We start from the raw sequence: 19,083 nt of genomic DNA on the forward strand, positions 1-19,083 counted from the left end.
GTTTCCATGGATGATGACAGAAGATTAGAAAAGCAGAGAGTGTATCATGAATTAATTAACTTTTAGACCATCTATTAATATTAACATAATTGTTTTTATTCTAAAAGTGAGGTTTTTGTTCAGTTTCAACAATTGAATATTATAGAATTAAATTCTTCTAATCTTAATATTCTCATGTAAATGAATTCAGAAAGGAGAAGAAAGCTACAGCTAAATTTGAGGATGGCCTAAAAGCTCTTCTTGGAGAGTGGGAAACAAAATAATTGGTGGAGTTAGTGTTATCTTGTTTCCAGAGAAACAAGAAACAATTTAATGGAACACTTGGTCAGATCATCTTACAATTCTCATATGTATTTGTAAGTAGGACCTGCAAGAGATAATTAAATGCTAATTTATATTTCAGTATATGAAGTAGAGACATTCTGCAAAGAACTCCATGAAACCCATCAGATTAAATGGTTTTATATTTTGTTATTCAGTAACTTCAAAGTAAATTGAAGATAGATGAAGAAGGTGAAAAATGTTGGAAAATACAGGTCAGCAAAAATCAATGGAAGAGCCTTAATGCATTGTAGACTGCCCTAAAGTCTCATGCTTATACATTTTGATTATTTTCTTTTAGAAAATAATTGGAAGGTGCTAGATATATGGTGATAACAAAATAACATTAAAAAGAAAGTACATTTTATCTGAGAAAAAAATGAGTTATTATTAATATGTGTAAATCTTTAATCAGCTATTTTTATATATTCAGCCTACTGGCATAAATAGAACAAAGGTCAAAATGAATACAAAACTAGAAGAGAAAGCAAAAATGAAAAAAGGCATGCATTTAAAACTACTGCATTCTAGCCTGTTTTAAACAGTTATTGACACAGATCACAAACAATTTTTTTTCCTGAATCTATGATGTCATTAAGTATAGAAAACTTTCCAGTGAATAAAGTCCTGTTAACCGTGGAGATCCATCTACATTTTATACTCCTAACTTTAAGTGACTTGTTCATATAGTCAAGATATGTTGAGGAAAGACTTGAACCCAGGTCTTACTGACTTCCAGTCGCTATGTCAGTTGCTTTGCTGTAGGAATGATTTTAAATAGATGCTTAATTCATGTAAATAATTTACCATTACAGATAAAGCAAAATGATCTGTATTCCACAAATATTTAATTTAAAAAGAGAGTTTGCTAAGGGCAACATTAGTTTAGAATAAAAATTTCTTTGTGAAATCTTATGAAGAAGGATGGTGGAAGATTATGAAACAATAAATATTGCCTTTATAAAACAGCATGAAGCAGTAGAGAGGGGGAAAAAAAAATTTAAAGAAAGGTTGATGAGAAATCCAACTAAGCAAAGTCATTCCAAGGGCTTTTAAGGAGAAAATTGTAAGGGGAGCAGCAGTCAAAAGGTGGGAAAGACTTAGAAAGGTTAAAAAAAATAATTTTATGGCTACCTTTTCATTACATACTAGTCATTTTGGTGAATAATCTCTGACTTCCAAAAAAATCCATAAACCTACTTTCATGACAAAGAAACAATTAAGCAAAAACATGTTTAATAGTGAATCATGACTAACAACATTATGTTCTAATAAGTACTCTCCTGTGTGATGAGAGTGGTATATTTCAGTATTCGTTCCCTGCTACAAGTATTTTTTCCCACTTAATTACTACATCCTTTTAATTATTTTTTTCCATTTAAATTATTGTCATAAGTGTATATTTTGCCTTTTTTATTCCATTCTGCATCATTTCATGCAAAACTGTGTTTTGCTGAATTCCTCATGTTCATCTCATTTTGATTGACATGAATAAATGATATTGAGGCTAATCTACTAACAGACTGGTGGTCAAGATATGAACAAATAGTTTTCAGAAGAAGAATCACATAACATAAATTACCATGTTTCAAATTTATGATTAGAAGATAAATGCAAAACATAAGAAACCTTAAGCTTTTATCTCCCACCCTACAAATTATTAAAGATTTTTGTCAAGAGCACATTTATTCTGCACACTTACCTGTTGCCAAGCACACTGAAAAAGCTTTGGAGTACAGTGACAAAAATAATAGTTCCTATCAAGCAGCTTTAATGTTCTTTTGAATGTGTTGTTAAAAAAACAAAGGAAAATTTTTGAGAGGTGATGGGAATACAGGAATACTAATCTACTGTTATTGGTACTGGTGTATATGTTTGTTTTGAACTGATAGCAAAAATTTGACTAGACCACATCATTTTGACCCATTGATTTCAACTATGGGCATATTCCTCGATGAAGTTGAAGGCAGAAACAAATAGTCAACATATAGGAAAATATTCTTAGCTTCACTTTATTGTGGTAGGAAAGTAATAGAAGCATCATTCAGATGAATTGTGATATTATCCTGTCTAGTTCTGTAAAGCTCTGTCCTTTTAGATATTTGATTGGTTCAACCTTAAATCTGTAAACTAGATAATATTGTTATATTTATTATATTCATATGACCAAATTATGAACACTTAATATTTCTCCAGCTAATTGTTTTCTTTTTGTCAGTAAAGTGTTTTATTAATATTTTTATAAATCTGTGAATATATTGATATATTACTACTTTTTTACATTTTATTTTCAATTAAATTTCTCTTATTTTAACTTATTCCTTAAAACTGTTTAAAAATGTTTATGATTTTTGTATCTCTATTTGGTATCTTTTAAGTTACCATTAAGTTGTCATTTAAGTTAGTTATCAGTTTTGCTTTCTATTTCCAGTCTTTCTGCATAGTTTTCTGTCTAATATTTTCAAATATGATATGCAGATGTTTCCTCCCTCTCCCCCATGTTTTCTAGAAATCCTAGAATCCTTCAGTAATTTTCTAATTATTTACATGTATTGAGCATCTATTTAAAATCATTCCTACAGCAAAGCAACTGACTTAGCGACTGGAAGTCAGTAAGACCTGGGTTCAGCATTTAAAGCTCCGTTTGGCTGAGTGCTCAATCTTACTCAATTTTTTTGCTTTTTGTTCTCTTAATTTTCTTTCTACAATCAGCAATCTGCACTTCCCATTCTGTCTTTTTCCCCCTGCAACAATCTACTCTTAGAGAGACTGAATCTGTCTTTTGTTCTAAATTCTTTTTTTTTGTATGTAGTAGGTGCTTAAGAAAGCTTGTTGACTACGACTTGGAGATTTCTTCTTTGAGAGGTGGAATTTCTTTGCTATCTCATTCATTTTTTTTCTGAACTATTCTGGAGGTTCATAGAGATTTTTTTTCATTTTCATTTCTTTTAGCCTGGCATAATTTATTGTAATATTTTCCTCCTTAAGGGTTTTGATGATTTCCTTTGCTGAAAAGTGATCATTGTAATGACTTGTTTTCCTTCCTTTGTTAGTGTTTTGTTGTTTTTATGGGGGTGGGGCAGGGCAATTGGGGTTAAGTGACTTGCCCAAGGTCACACAGCTAGTAAGTCGGTCTGAGGCTGGATTTGAACTCAGGTCCTCCTGACTCCAGGGTCAGTGGTCTATTCATTGCGCCACCTAGCCGCCTGCCCCACCTTGTTAGTTTTTAATCTTGTCTTTATCTAGTCACTCTTTTTTCCCCCTTGTGATAGATTTGCAGTCACTTCCCTCCCTTATTCTGTGCCCAGTGCTATTTTGACTTTGCTACCTGCTTTCTTCTTTTAGGATTGGATGAGATTTGTAGACCTCAAAGGGCAAGGGTGACAAAGTGGATCTTTCTCAAAGGGAGACTAAAAGGTTACTGTAGCTGGGACCATTGTCCACTTCAACAACCTTGTTATTTTATATTTCTTTCTCAACAACAAACTTCCTTGTGTCTGGACAGACCCTAGTGGAGGCAGGTTGGATTCACAGGTCCCAGCCCACAATGGGGTTGGGGAAAGAGGGATCCTTGGAAACACTCCTAAGGAGAAACAAGAACTTTAAGGTTGCACATCTTTTACACTCTTTCGCTAAATCCTTCCTACTGCTGGTTTATTGCTATACTACATTAGAAAGGTGTAACCAGTTCCTCATTTCTGGGTCCATTCCTTCTCCATGCCATAGCCACTAGCTATCTTCAGTCCCTGGCCTTGTACCCCAGGCCTTTTTTTAAAATGTGGTATTGTGTTTTTATTTATTTTTTATGACATTTCCCAATGACATTTTAACCTTGTTCTCTAAGAAGTGTTTGACACCTATGGTCCATGGTATTCCTTCAGCGATACTGATACTGATTCTGTTTCTCTCTTTTAAAAAAAAAAAATTTCTTAAATTCATTTATTTACTTTTAGTTTAGAATATTCACTTTTATAAGAATTTGAGTTCCAAATTTTCCCCCTTCTTTCCCTCCATCCTTCCCAAGATGGCATGCAATTTGATCTATTTTGTACATGTGCAATCATATTAACATATTTCCACTTTAGTCATGTTGTAAAAGAAGAATCAGAAAAGGGAAAAACCATGAGAAAAAAACCCAACAAACCTCCCCCCCAAAAAATAACAAAAAATAAAACAGAAAATAGTATACTTCTATCTGCATTCAGATTCCACAATTCTTTCTTTGGATGTGGATAGCATTTTCCATCATGAGTCTTTTGGAATTGTCTTAGATTGTTGCATTGCTGAGAAGAGCCAAGTCTATCAAAGTTGGTCACTGCACAATGTTGTTGGTACTATGTACTTTGTTCTTCTGGTTCTGCTCACTTCACTCAGCATCAGTTCATGTAAATCCAGGTTTTTCTGAAATCTGCCTGCTCATCCTTTCTTATGGAATAATAATATTCCATTACATTCATATGCCACAACTTGTTCAACCGTTCTCTGATTGATAAGCATTCCCTCAATTTCCAATTCTTTGCCAGCACAAAAAGAGCTGTGATAAATATTTCTGTACACCTTTTCCCATTTTTATGGTCACTTTAGAATACAGACCTAGAAGTTGTATTGCTGGATCAAAGGGTATGCACAGTTTTATAACCCTTTGGGCATAATACTAAATTTTTTCTGAAGAATTGTTGGATCAATTCACAACTCCAGCAACAGTGCATTAGTATCCCACAGGTGAGAGTTAGGTAAATCAGGTGATCATCAAAGTATTTCTCTTAGGAACTTTGAAATTGATTGTGTGACGTGGAAGACACTGGTACAGGACAGTCCAGCATGGCATGCCTTTATCAGAGAAGGTGAAATTAAGAAAATTATTGAACTAGTAAACTAAGTACTTGTTTTATGGGGAAAAAAAACACCCAATATAGTAGATAAAGGTTTGGTTAATTTAGTTTTAAAGAAGAAAACCAAATTACCAATGTCAAAAATGAAAAGGGTGAATTCATCACCAATGAAGAGTAAATTAAAACAATAATTAGGAGCTATTTTGCTTACCTGTATGCCAATAAATCTGATAATCTAAGTGAAATGGATGACTATTTATAGAAATATAAATTGCCCAGATTAACAAAAGAAGAAACAAAATACTTAACCCCTTTTCAGAAAAAGAAATTGAACAAGCCATCAATAAATTTCCTAAGAAAAAATTTCCAGGGCCAGATGGACTTACAAGTGAATTCTACCAAACATTTAAAGAACACTTAATTCCAATACCATATAAACTATTTGAAAAAATAGACAAAGGAGACCTACCAAATTCTTTTTATGATCCAGATACGGAGCTGATACCTAAACTGGGAAGAGCTAAAGCAGAGAAAAAATTTATAGACCAATTCCCATAATGACTATTGATGTAAAACTTTTAAATAAAATACTAGCAAAGAGATTACACCAACTTACCATGAGGATAATATACTATGGTCAGGTAGAATTTATACCAGGAATATAGGGCTGGTTAGGTAAACTATCAGCATAATTGACCACATCAATAACAAAATTAGCAGAAATCATATGGATGTCAGTTATCATCACTGTTATTCAATATTGTACTAGAAACATTAGCTTTAGCAATAAGAGAAGAAAATGAAATTGAAGGAATTAGAATAAGCAGTGAAGAAACAAAGCTATCACTCTTTGCAAATGATATATTTAGAATATCCTGTAGAATCAAGTAAAACTACTTGAAATAATAAACAACTTTAGCAAAGATATAAAATAAGCCCACACAAAGCATTAGCTTTTCTATATATCACTAACAAACTTGCAACAGATAGAGGAATCCCATTTAAAGTAACTGTTGACAATATAAAATATTTGAGAGTCTAGCTGTCAAGACAAACTGAGGAACTATATAAAGACAGTTACAAAACACTTTTCATACAAATAAAGTCAGATCTAAATAATTGGAAAAATATCAATTGCTCATGTGTAGGCCAAGCTAATATAAGAAAAACGACAATTTTGCCTAAGTTAATTTGCTTATCCAATGCCATACCAATCAAACTACCAAAAAAATTCCTTTATAGGATGAGAAAAAATAATGAAATTCATCTGGAAGAATAAAAGGTCCACGATATCAAGGGAATTAATGAAAAAGTGCATAGGGAGGTGACCTAGCCATACCAGATCTAAAACTGTATTATAAAGAAACAATCATCAAAACTGCTTGGTACTGGCTAAAAAATAAAGTAATGGATCAGTGGAATAAGTCAGATACATGAGACATAGTAATCAATGACTATAGTAATTTACTCTTTGATAAATCTAAAGATTCTAGCTTCTGAGATAAGAACTTACTTATTGACAAAACCTGCTAGGAAGACTGGAAAATAGTATGGCAGAAACTAGGCATAGATCAGCATCTTCCACCTTATACCTAGATAAGGTCAAAATGGGTACCCAATTTAGACATAAAGGGTCATACCTACCTGTGAGATACATGGAGAAGGGAAGAATTTATGACCAAACATGAGATAGAGAACATTAGGAAATGCAAAATGGATAATTTTGATTACATTAAATTAAAAAGTTTTTATATAAACAAAGCCAGTGCAACCAAGATTATTAGAAGGGCAGCAGAAAGCTGGGAAACAATTTTATAGCCAGTGTCTCTGATAAAGGCCTCATTTCTAAAACATATCGAGAATTGAGTCAAATTTATAAGAATGCAAGTCATTTCCCAATTAATAAATGGTCAAAGGATATGAACAGGCAGTTTTCAGTTGAAAAAATTAAAGCTGTCTATAATCATATGAAAAAATGCTCTAAATCACTACTGATTCAAGAAATGCAAATTAAAGAACTTTGAGGTACCATCTCACACCTATTACATTAGCTAATATGACAAAAAAGGAAAAAGATAAATGTTGGAGAAGATGTGGGAAAATTGGAATGCTAATTCATTCTATTCTAGGTAGAATTGTGAACTGATCCAACAATTTTAGAGAGCACTTTCATACTTCAGATCTTAATTGATTTCATGGAGCCTACAGGGGGGCAGGGAGAAAATCCTTTCATAATACTAACAAGAAAACAATGTAACTGTCTCCCCCGCCCCTCCCTGGCCCTCTCTCCTTAGCTACACATTCCTGTCTAGCTCCAACCATTCCTCCCTCTAAATTCTCAGGGATGTTACGATTTTCTGGCTTTCCTACCTCTTGGTATGAAGGTACATACAAATGTTGTTAATGGATTAACTCCAAAAGTCAGAGCCTAAAACTGGGCCCCTGATAAATCAGAGGTTTACTTTGGACTTTCATATACACAGTGTATCTATGTGATGGGGAGAAGTACCAGGAGCAAGTGTCCAGGGAGATGATGTCACATTATTTCTGAAGGAATTCTCTTGTCATTCTCTTGTCCTTGTTCTGGTAAAGGAGGAATTCAGTACTAGGTTATCCCTTATTTCACCACATTCCTAGGATTCCACCTACAAATAATTTATGTAACAAACTCTTCATCACTGATGTCAGTGGAGCCCACTGGGATATGTTTATAAGAGGAGGTAGAAATGGCACTGTTAAGATCAAATATGGGGGGGGGGGCAGAAATCTAGATTAGAGTTAATTTGCAGAATATACAGGTCCTTTTGGAGTTAATACAGGAATTAGTTCTTAAGGTAACTGAAGAAGAGTAGGATGCCAAAGTTAAAAAAAAATGATGGTCCATGTTACCAAGAAAACCTCAATAACTGTGGGCCATGTTTGTATTTTTCCATCTATACATAATTTGTAAAAAAAAAAAAAAACAGCATGCACATGCATTGAGATCAACTCTGATGAAATTGGAAGGGAATAGGAAGGCTCCTTTAAAGGAATAAAAATGCTAAGACAGTGGTAAGACACTTTTCTTTTCAATTACACAATTGATTTAAAGATACAGAAAACACAAGATACCACTGTGCCTATTGCTGACTATTAAAAAAAAAACATTTATTTTAAAAGAGTAAAATGCAGCCTTATAGATCTCTTTCAATAAAGTATCTACCATTAGAAAAAATTAATTCTGCTAATGATATAACAGCAGAGAGAACCTTGTTTTGAGACCATTAATATCAGGCATGTCATAAAATAGGGAGCTATATGCCTCCCAGTGATCCTCATATTCTCATAGAAGTCTCATAAAAAACCCAATTTCAAGAGGAGAGTTATTTCTTATTAATGATGAAGTCCTCCTTGGTGATCCTGATTGTGGATGACATTGTGGTGATTATATCAATCCCCAGAGTACTGCAAAGACTCCTACATGCAATCATAATTACTGAAAAGTTGACTTTTTTTAAAAAAGGTTACTCTAATTATACACATGGGGAAAAAATGAAGAATACCCATTGTCTGAAGAGTGAATATTCATCTAGATGGCCTTTTGAGTCCATATTTGTTTGTGATAATTGTGTTTAAAACTTTGAAGGACCAATAGGTTGAAAAGGGGTCTACAAGTCGAATGCCTTGCTATGAAAATGAATACTTATTGAAAAATAATACCTTTCCTAGCATAATTGCAAATTGCCATTTAGCCTGTTGGGGCAGCTAGGTGGAACAGTGGATAGAGTGCTGGGCCTGGAGTCAGGAAGATCTGAGTTCAAATGTGACCCTGTGTAACCCTGGACAAGTCACTTAACCATTTTCCTTAGTTTTCCTCATCTATAAAATGAGCTAGAGAAGGAAATGGCAAACTACTCTAGTATCTTTGTGAAGAAAACCCCAAATGGGGTCACAAAGAGTTGGATATGACTGAAAATTACTGAACAAACAACAACCGCCTAGAATGGATCAACTTACCGTTTATCATTGTGCTTGTCTTTCCCTTTCAATATTAATTATCTTTTGTCATTTTTGCCACTTTTCTAGATGTGAAGTGAAAATTTAGTTCGTTGATTTTAATTTCTCTTATTGGTGATTTGGAGTTTATTAGTGATTGCGTATATTTGTTAATAGTTTTGAGAACTACTTGTTCAATTTTTATCAATCATCTAGTGGGTAAAGGCTTTCATGCTTATGTTTCTTAGTTATCTAAATAATTGACAGTTTCCTTATCCTAGTTGTTAGTCTTATTCATGTAAAAGTAGTCATTTTCATAAAGTTAAAATGATCTATTTTATCTTTTATTATTTTCTCTATCCCTAGTTTGGTTAAGAATTCATCTCCTTACCTTAGCTGTGTAAAGTATCTGATTCTGCTTCTCTTACAATTTTTTTGTTTTTTTTTCTCATAATTTTAAAAATATGGTATTTCCTTTAATTCAGTTTATGTATTTATTTCAAGTTTACTGTAGGATATGAAATAAAATATTAGTCTAAATATAATTTTTGCTAGGCTGCTACTCAGGTAATTTATATTTTGAAACCACTATCTTAACATAAAAGCTGTAAATAGTCAGAATTTATTTTGATTTGAGGTAAAGTCCTAAAATTAGTACTGTCTCTGGAAATAATGGACTCATTTATTCAACAAGTATTTCTTGTCATATACATTTCAGGTATTTGGTATATAGAGACAAAAACGAGAATTCCCATATAAGGGGAATTTACAACCTATTGAGGGATATTACATATATACAAAGTGATTTTTGTGGGGGAAGGGAAGCAAGAGAGAATCAGGAAAAGGCTCTTATAGTAAGAAATGGTACTTGCTGACCTTTCAAAGAATCTAGAGATTCTCTTTAAAAGTTTTTTTCTTCTGAATTTAACAAACACTCTCCCACATCATTGAGAACATTTTTCCATTTCCATATACGAAACAGAAGAAAAAATGTGAATTATATATGTAATTGAATTTCTATTAGGTATAACTTACTTTTTTAAAAGTATATGTACTTTAAAAAAGTATATCATACATTCAGTATGCTGCTATTGAAGCTGACCTACTTGTCTGTAGTTCCTTCTGAAATTTTTTTTTCTATTCTCTTCTGTGCATTTTAAAAGATGTTTTTCCTTTTTCTGATTTTTTTTTGTTAGCACTATTCCTATTACCCCTGCAAAGTCCTACTCCATCTTAAAAACAAACTGAAAAAGCTTAATCGTTGTAATAAATAAGCAGTTAAACAAAATAATTCCACACATTTGGCATGTCCAAAAACACATGGCCTTTTTTATACCCCTCTTTTCATTACCCCTCTTTCAAAATGTTTGTAGTATGCTTTTCTTCATTGATCATTTGAAGTTTTTGTTGGTCATTTCATTGATCTGATTCCATAATATTTTCAGAGTTGCTTTTCTTTACATTGTGGTTGTTCCTATATAAATTGATTTCATGGTTTTGTTAATTTTACTTCGCATCATTTCATTTAAATCTTCCTAGCTTTATCTCAAACTGTTCCTTTTATTGTTTCAAAGCTAGAGATTCTTAGAGGTAGGAACTTCATTTCAGGCATGAGGTAGGAAATGGGATGTTATATACAATGAATAACAAGTAGACCAGTTTGCAATATACAGGTCGGCAGAGAGGCAGGCACTGTTATAAGCTTAGAAAGTTTGGTTGGAGTTAGATCGTGATGATTTTTTTAAAATGCTAAACAGAATTTATACTTGATCCTTAAAGCAATATGAAGCCCTGTGTTCCTGGAACAGGAGAGGTTCCCAGGGATACAAGGACAGAAATGAAACAGTTTCTGCTTTCCTGGAACAGTTCTTTACTATCATCAAAAATTCTACCATAAATTTAGGAACTTCTTTTTATTTTTTTACCTCCTTGGAGGTCTCTTGGTCAAAGGTTATGGACATTCTAGTCACTTATTTAGCAAAATTCTCATTTTCTTTCCATCATTATTGGATCAATATTGCCTGAACAGTGGATTTAGATAGTTTCTGACGTTCTAGCTCTAAATGTATGCTCCACTGCAGCAAATCACTAATAATAAAAATGCAAATCAAAACAATTTTGTGGATTTCCATTCAGCAAAGAGGCAAAAATGTTTTTGAGCAGCATGTCCAATATTGACTTTTCGTCTTTGGACATTTTATTATTAGTGATTTGCTGCAGTGGAGCATACATTTAGAGCTAGAACATCAGAAACTATCTAATCCTAACACTCATTTTACAAATGAGAAAACTGAGACCTAGAGGAGTTGTGACATCACATAGGCACCAGAGACAGGATTTGATCACCGGTCCCCTGATTCTAGAGTCAGTACCTTTTCTCTTTTACATTTCTAATTTGCTTCCTCTCTAGTTAACAATTATTAATTTTTTAAAGAAATGTTTCCTTTTTTAATATATTTTGAGTTTGTAGCCATTAAGGAATGGTTTTTGGTCCTTATTTGAATTTAATTCCTACATGATTTGGCTATTAGACCTTTATTCGAGATATTTACTTAAAGCTAAGACTTATTTCCCAATCAGTAGCTTCTATTTTTATACCAGCTGAAGGCTTCTTAAACGTTTTCCCCTTGCACCCTCTTCAACACTTATTAAACTGTGGGTTGCGACCCCATATGGAATTGTGACCCACAGCTGCATTGATTAGGGTAAAAGCTTTTTAAATTTCACCTAATGGAAAAATCTACTTTAACTTTTGTGATTATCTAGATCCTCTTTTATTTTAAAAATTCTTTCCTTGGCTCTTGCTATGAAGGGTACCTTATGTATGACCTTTTATATTGTGGTTAGGTATCCATTTTGAGTATATTTTGTTTCATGATATAAGATCTTTATATAAACCTAATTTCTGCCAAATTGCTTTTATGTTTTCCCAGCAGTTCTTGCCAAATAGAGATTCCTTCTTATGTACTTGGTATATTGAATGCTAGATTGTTGAGTTTCTCCCATATCCTTCTTCCTTATCCATTTTTCTATTTTAATTAGATTTTTCAAATATTTTTATATTGCCTAGATTTTCCCCATGTCCCTGCCCCTCTCCTTCCCAGAGGTTCATCTTTTCTAATGAAGATTTTTTAAACAAAATGATGTTAATTAAATATAGATTGAATTAACCTAAATTTTGTAGACCTCAAAAAATTTATGTTCCTTGAAAATGACATTAAGCTTCCTAATTATATGTTAAAAGATAACATTATATGTTAACAGATATGTGCTTTACACTTTAATTCTATAATACTGAATGTAATTACTAAAAAAAGAAATTACCCAGAAAAAAATAACTTTCCATTCCTATTTTATGTATCCATAGGTTGCTGATAGAATTCTATGATTCACCAGATTCCCAAAGAAGAAACAAGTTTCCAGGGAAATGTATTAATTCCAAACTAAGCCTCAAGAAAACTTTGCCATCTTTACTATTCTTAGGTGGTCTGACTGCTAGTATGCTCATGACAGAGTCTGGAAGGAAATTGTATGTGAAAACTTGGATATATGGAACCGTAATTGGCTGCTTGTTGGTTAGTATTAAAGTTTAAGCAAATGCTGTCTCCAGTAAGTGGAATGTGCTATCCTGTCTCTTGAGAGGCAGCTGCACATTTCACCAAACTGTTTCCTGAATTTATTAAGAAGTGTAAATAAAGCCTTATTGATTGAACATTGGATAAATTACAGTTTGTGACTTCAGCCTATTTGTGGTTGGTCTTGGATAAGCATATGTAATTTTACACGTTTACTCTTGAATTTACTGTAAAGTGAACAGATATACTGAGTTATGTTATACTTTGCATTCCCCATGAACTTAATGTCTGTTTTGGATAAACTACAAAGATTAATGGAAGTGTACATCTTATTTTTTATGTAATTTAAATGGATCAGGGAATATATTCCTGGATATTAATTTGCAGTATATAATATTCTACTCTTTTTTGTTATTTCATTTTTTCCCCAACTAGTGACTGTATACTAATTGTAGCTAACAAAGCTAGTTTTTACAGCTATGTGACTTTTGTTCTCGTTGTTTATTGTGTTTCTTCACAGCAGTCTAAGAAAGTAGTACCTAGATCATGAAATGTATAAAAAAACAAGAAACCTTTTTAGGGAAGAAGGTCTATTTATCTAGTCTTTTCATTATTGCATTATTAGCTGATTTAATTACTTACATATGCAGAACATTTTAACTGTGTCTCTAATTTTTAATCAAATCAGTCCAATTTTCATACCCTGTACAAAAGAATGTATAAAGTATAATGAAAATTAAGCCTGAACTAAAATTGTGACCTAACCAAATTGTAGGAAAGCATTTTAAAAAAATGTTCAGTTTAATAAAGATTTCAGCTATGCTAACTAGAACTTATGTGCCATAAATAGTAGATCATTTAAGTTTTCTGTTACTTCACAATTATCTGAGCAATCATTTTGAATTGTATGTTTATTCTTTTACACTTAATGGGTCAAGAGTATATTTGAGGTAACATAAAGCACTCAAATGTTTCTACTAAACTTTTAAGCATGTGCCTTTTGCCTACTAGTCTGATTTTTAACTTAATATTTAGTGAAAAAAAAAAGATTTTTATTTGACTTTTACATAATTCAGTCGTATTTTAGTTATCTTCATTTGGATTCGAGATGGTAGTGTTGATATGTATGGTTTACACAGTAGACTGTTGGTGACAGAAATCCATAGCCAGCCAGTATTTGTCCTGCTTAAAACTGAATCCTTTGTATGGAGGTTCTCACTACTATTGCCAATGCTCTTTGCAGTTGTCTCACGTCAAGAAATTCTTGTTCCTTGAAGCAATTGGGATATTTATTCCATCAAGCAAGACTAAGGGAATGATCATCATTTAGAAAAAATGTTGTTGTTTTTTTTTCTTTTCAGTTCTATTGGAAAATCTTGACCTGGCTACAAAGTAAAAGATTAATATTGCTCTCCTGGATTCTCTGAGTTTTCAGCTTTAATGGGGTCTGTGGCTCACTGAATCAAATTAAGAAATTCCATTTTGGCAACTTAGTAATTTAGCCCATCAACCATAAAACAAGATATAGCTTGCAATAATAAGTGTTTTACTTTTATTTCTTATCATTTATAATAGTCTTTTAGGATCACAATTCTAGGTTTAGATTTGTTGACTCTGGGCTTTTGTTACTGGATTTATAGTATCAGTGACTAAGGCAAGAGACACTAATTAAATCATGATGAATCATGTAAACAATTACAGTGAATAATGTGTAGTACAGTAAGCTTCTCAGAAACTAGAGTGAGTAAACTTATTTTAAGTAACAGCTTTGAAGACTCAAGTATGGCATACATAAGGAGCATAAACTTGCTTTTAACTCTGATAGAGGCAGATCTCCAGTGTTCTGATGCCAAACTTATTTTAAACTTCCTTTACTGTGAAATGTAGAACAAATTTGTACTGTCTTTGGAAATGTTTTTAAGACACAGAAATACAGACACACACACACATACAAATACTACCACCCCCACCACAGCTAGTTAAGTTAGAATCATATCAACCTCCAAAAAAAAATTATATTTATGTTTTACCTAATAATTGGTTATCCAGTTGGTGTACCATAGGCAAAATTTTAAAATGCGTTATTGCTTAAATTATGTTCATCTGCAATGATAAAAAGTAGCAGTGTGAATAGAATGAAAATCTCGATCATCCTGCTTTTTTACTATATGGACACATTTTTCTTACAGACTGGAAAAGCCTAATAAAATAATTGTTATTTTATAAGTTCATTTGCTTATGTATCAAGATGTTTGGAAAATTAGTTGCTCTTAACATGCACTGATATTAACTTGAATTTTTCCTTATTACAGTCAAGGGGCCCATGTTTTTTTGTTTTTAGTTTTAGTAAAATGTTCTCATAAAATATCCTTTAAGCTTTTGTTTGTATCATTATTGTTTACAGCTGAATTATTGCTTAGTTATTCTTTACAAAATGCAGCCACTGTGCATGCATTTTATGCTTTTCAGCAAAAGGGTTTGTGTGGAAGTCAGCAAAATAAAAACTTTCCTTGTCTCTTATGTCTGTGCTACTTAAAATTTTGTGAGCCTGAAATAACTCATGAGCAATTACATGCAGAGAAATAGGTGTTATGACTGGCTATGCTTTCAGAGCTTTATAAAATGGTAATCCTTTCCTTTCTAAGGTGTTGTAAGAAGTATTTTTTATAGATGAACATACTCCAAAAGCATAAGATAATTTTTTTCTTATTTCTATGTCAACAGATATTATTTATGATTAAGTGTAGGAGGATTTTTGGAGGCAACTTCATGACACTTATTTTGCAATAGTAAATTAACTAATTGATGACTAAAAAAAGTCGAGTGAGTAAGAATGTCAGTTCCAGCCCTTCATTAAATCAAATCGTATCCTTGTATCAATGATATTCTTGCATTTCTTTGTCCGTTGTTTCTTATTTAAGAAACATACCAAATAATTTTATTAGCCGTTCTTTTTCTTTTGCTGTTTACATCATTTTAATTAATGAGTGATTTTGCTGCTCTAAATATAAAAAAGCATATTTTTTATGCTTAATTCCATGCAAAAGGCTTCTCATTTCCCTTTTGCTAATTAGTTGGTAAAAATGGCCAAAGTAACCAGTTTAGCTATTTCATTATTTTGTTAATTAAATGCAGACTCTTAGAAACTTCCTGATGTATATTAACCATATATTTCATTGAAAATATTTAGCTTTAGGTAATATTACATATGTTTAATTTCAAATCAAATATTGAAAGTCATCAAATAAATATTATCTATGTGATGAAATATAGCATATGGGGAGGAAAGGATGTCTCTGACATTTATTATTCCTAGTGATGCAAAATGTTTCCAAGTACGCAATTCAATCTGTTGCATAGAAATTTGTCTATTAGTATATATTCTATTTCAGGGTGCATTTAGTTAGGTCAATTTATTTCTGATGAGTAAATTCAGCTAAATCAATAGTAATTAAGTCAATTTTCATCACATACAGACTTATGATATAAAAAAATGTGAATGAAAAACTTGGAATTTGATCATCCTGACTGAGGAAGTTTCCAAATATATGATAGTACATAAGCAGAATATCTAGATTGCTAACTGAAATTTTCACTTTTCAGCTGCATAATTTGGAGTACTGTGGACCGTCTCCTTGCTCTAATTTTTTCATATTGATCACATTGAAATGCCATCTATTTCAAATAATTTAAGTTTGAATGAACAAAATGTGTTTTAAATTTTTGCAATAAGTACATAATTCCTATAGGACTTGAATTTTAAGTCAAATGATTTGATTATTTTCCTGAGGAGAAATAAATCTGAAACTATTTTCTAGGAAGCCACACAATAAGAGAAAACTCCTTTATCCCTATTCCATTAAAAAAAAAATGAATGTGGTTTTGAGGGAGAAGACCCATTTCTGGCTCCAGCCTTTATTAGCAGTCTGACAATGGACAAGTTTCCTCATCTGAACGATGTTGTATATCACCTACCTCACAAGGTTGTTGTGAGGAAAATGCTTTGTAAAACTTAGAACGCTATAGATATTTGAGTTACTATTAAAATAGTAATTGATGTGATATAGTAGGCTCATGTAAGAATTTGTTGACAATTATCATTTTGTTACTCGATTTTTGGTAGCCAAATTTTTAATACTGTCTTAATTTACATGTTCTTTCTAGTTGTGTATGTGTAAAAGATGTATCAATATATTTATTTAGGTTTTCATATTTGAAGATAATGCTACATCCTGATATGATTATTATTTGTGTTCTGGCCCCAAATGGAAAGACTTGCCTGATAGTCATGCCCACATTGTGCATATGTGAAGAAGCCACAGAACACTGTTATGCAGTATTTGTTGGTTTCAGGCCACCCTGGCTATCCCCTTGCCATTCAGGATGAAAAGTGCCCGTGCTTAAAGTTCTTACTTCTATTCTGTTGTCAGAATTTTGAATGTAGATTTACTACTACCTCTATATTTTAATAAAGGTAAGATCAGTTTTAAAATTGTATTTTATAATCAGTTCTTAAATCTTCTGCAAAATACACAGACTGTAATGAGTTAATTTTTGCTTGCTGAGATGTATTTGTATTTTGTAAGAGGTTTTCAAATATTGGTGTGGTAGAAACAACCCTCGTTTGGCATCAGAAGAATTCAGTGTAAATCCTGACTCTCACTACCTATATGTGATCATTCTAAGACAAGTCACCTCCCCTCTGTGGGCCTCACTTTTCTCATTTTTAAAATGGAGTTATACTAGATATACCATCCTATTCTAAATTTTATGAATTTCATGATACTATGATCTATTAAGCTTAAATTAGTATGACTTGATAATTTTTAAATATAACTTTTGAACAGAATTTCACTGTTTTAAAAATAATTTGTGTGTGTTCTTTTAGTCATAGAAGATATGGGTAAAATATGTCAAGTTCTAAAATTACTCCATTTTATGATATTTTCCCTTGTCATTCAATAGAGATGTAAATAGTTTTATAAAATTAATTTTGCTTTTTGTAATACTTATGGAAATGAAATGCTTCTTCAGTGTTTTTTTTTTTTCTGTCTGTCACAAATACACTATATTTTAAACAATTATTGTGGCCTTCATTTAGAAGTGAATGATTGGTAATATTTCTTATCATAGTAACTAAAAGAATAAGGGATTAAATTCAAACATCGATCCAATCACATAATGAATTCACAACTAGAAGAATTCCCCATTTTGAAAATATGAGCTGTTGATGTCTTATGGGCATGCAGAAAAAAATTAAATGGGTTATTTAGAAAACACTGAGATTTCAGAAAGTTTAAATTTCAAGTAAGGAATTTATGGGGGAAAAGGGTAAGAAGCAAAGAAAATTAAATTTGAACAAAGTATTCACAAAAGATATTGTGGATAACATAGTGGAGAATTCTCAAAAAGGAACATAATGATCCTTTTTGTTCTTAATGTTCTCCACTACAGGAGCATTAACAATTTTTTTTTTAATCCAATAATTATCCTTCTCCCTTGGTTTGGTTTTTCTAATGTTGCCAAGAACAAAACATCAACTCGCACATTTGATGTGTTTATTTATGAAAGTTATTTTAACTCAACGTGAGCTGTTACTATCCCTCTTTTCCCTTGCTACCCTGCTCAAGAGTCCTGCCTTCTCTGGTGAATCTGATCCTCTCAAACAGTCTCATTCGGTCTTCTGTTATTTGCTATTACTTTAACATTTAATGCCCTATTCAACTAGGTTGTAAGTGTCTTGAGGACAGGAGCTAAAGGAAATCCTGTTTTGAATTTCTACATTCATTTGAATATGTGGAAAATTTGATTTTTAATTTTGATCACTGGGATAGATAAAAAAGATAGAGAAAATTCTTTATCTTGGAAAACAGTTCATTTGTCTTAAGTAAGACGCTACAGTTCGCTGGAAAGGAAACAGCAGTATTCTTAGTAGGTACTTTTCTTATTAGAGATAAAGTTAGTGCTACATGAAAAGGTAATTGAAACTGATTTACCTGAATTCTCAAGCGTGCTGAGAAAATGATTTAAATGTCTACTTGATGAAAAGGGAGATCAGGGTAATTCTCTCTAGGTCTTTAATTTCCATCAAACAGGTACAATTTAAAAAGAACTATATAGATGCTAAGGGTACTGAATGAAAAGGGTTAGAATGTTTATTATGCCAGTAGTCTATAGAGTAGGATATTTCACAGGACAGCTCTTTAGGGGTTGAAAAAGGAAGGGTGTTAAAATGATTCATAGAAAATTTGGTAAGCCATATGGTTTTACAGAGGTGGGAATGATAATTCTTACATAAACATAAATCTTGTGCTCATTCTATTACCTGTACCTGGGATACTTGATTCTAGTCTACATCAACTAAAATCCTTTCCAACCTC

The 19,083-nt window shown here is 32.2% G+C and overlaps 1 protein-coding gene across 3 annotated transcripts in view; it reads left to right on the forward strand.

Annotated features, from left to right (window-relative positions):
• The window catches only part of AGPAT5 (1-acylglycerol-3-phosphate O-acyltransferase 5), a 90,245-nt gene extending 72,460 nt beyond the window's left edge, over positions 1–17,785 (forward strand). For all 3 annotated transcript variants that reach the window (XM_069065416.1, XM_069065415.1, XM_069065414.1), the window contains one exon: positions 12,496–17,785. In XM_069065416.1, coding sequence (XP_068921517.1) covers positions 12,496–12,721 — 226 coding nt within the window. In that variant the 3' untranslated portion in view covers positions 12,722–17,785. The remainder of the gene's footprint in view (positions 1–12,495) is intronic.
• The last annotated feature ends 1,298 nt before the right edge of the window (positions 17,786–19,083 follow it).

Source organism: Petaurus breviceps, unplaced genomic scaffold (assembly GCF_028583685.1).
Source record: "Petaurus breviceps papuanus isolate PSGF00001 unplaced genomic scaffold, PetGlider_PUasm1.0 90686, whole genome shotgun sequence".
Lineage (NCBI taxonomy): Eukaryota > Metazoa > Chordata > Mammalia > Diprotodontia > Petauridae > Petaurus > Petaurus breviceps.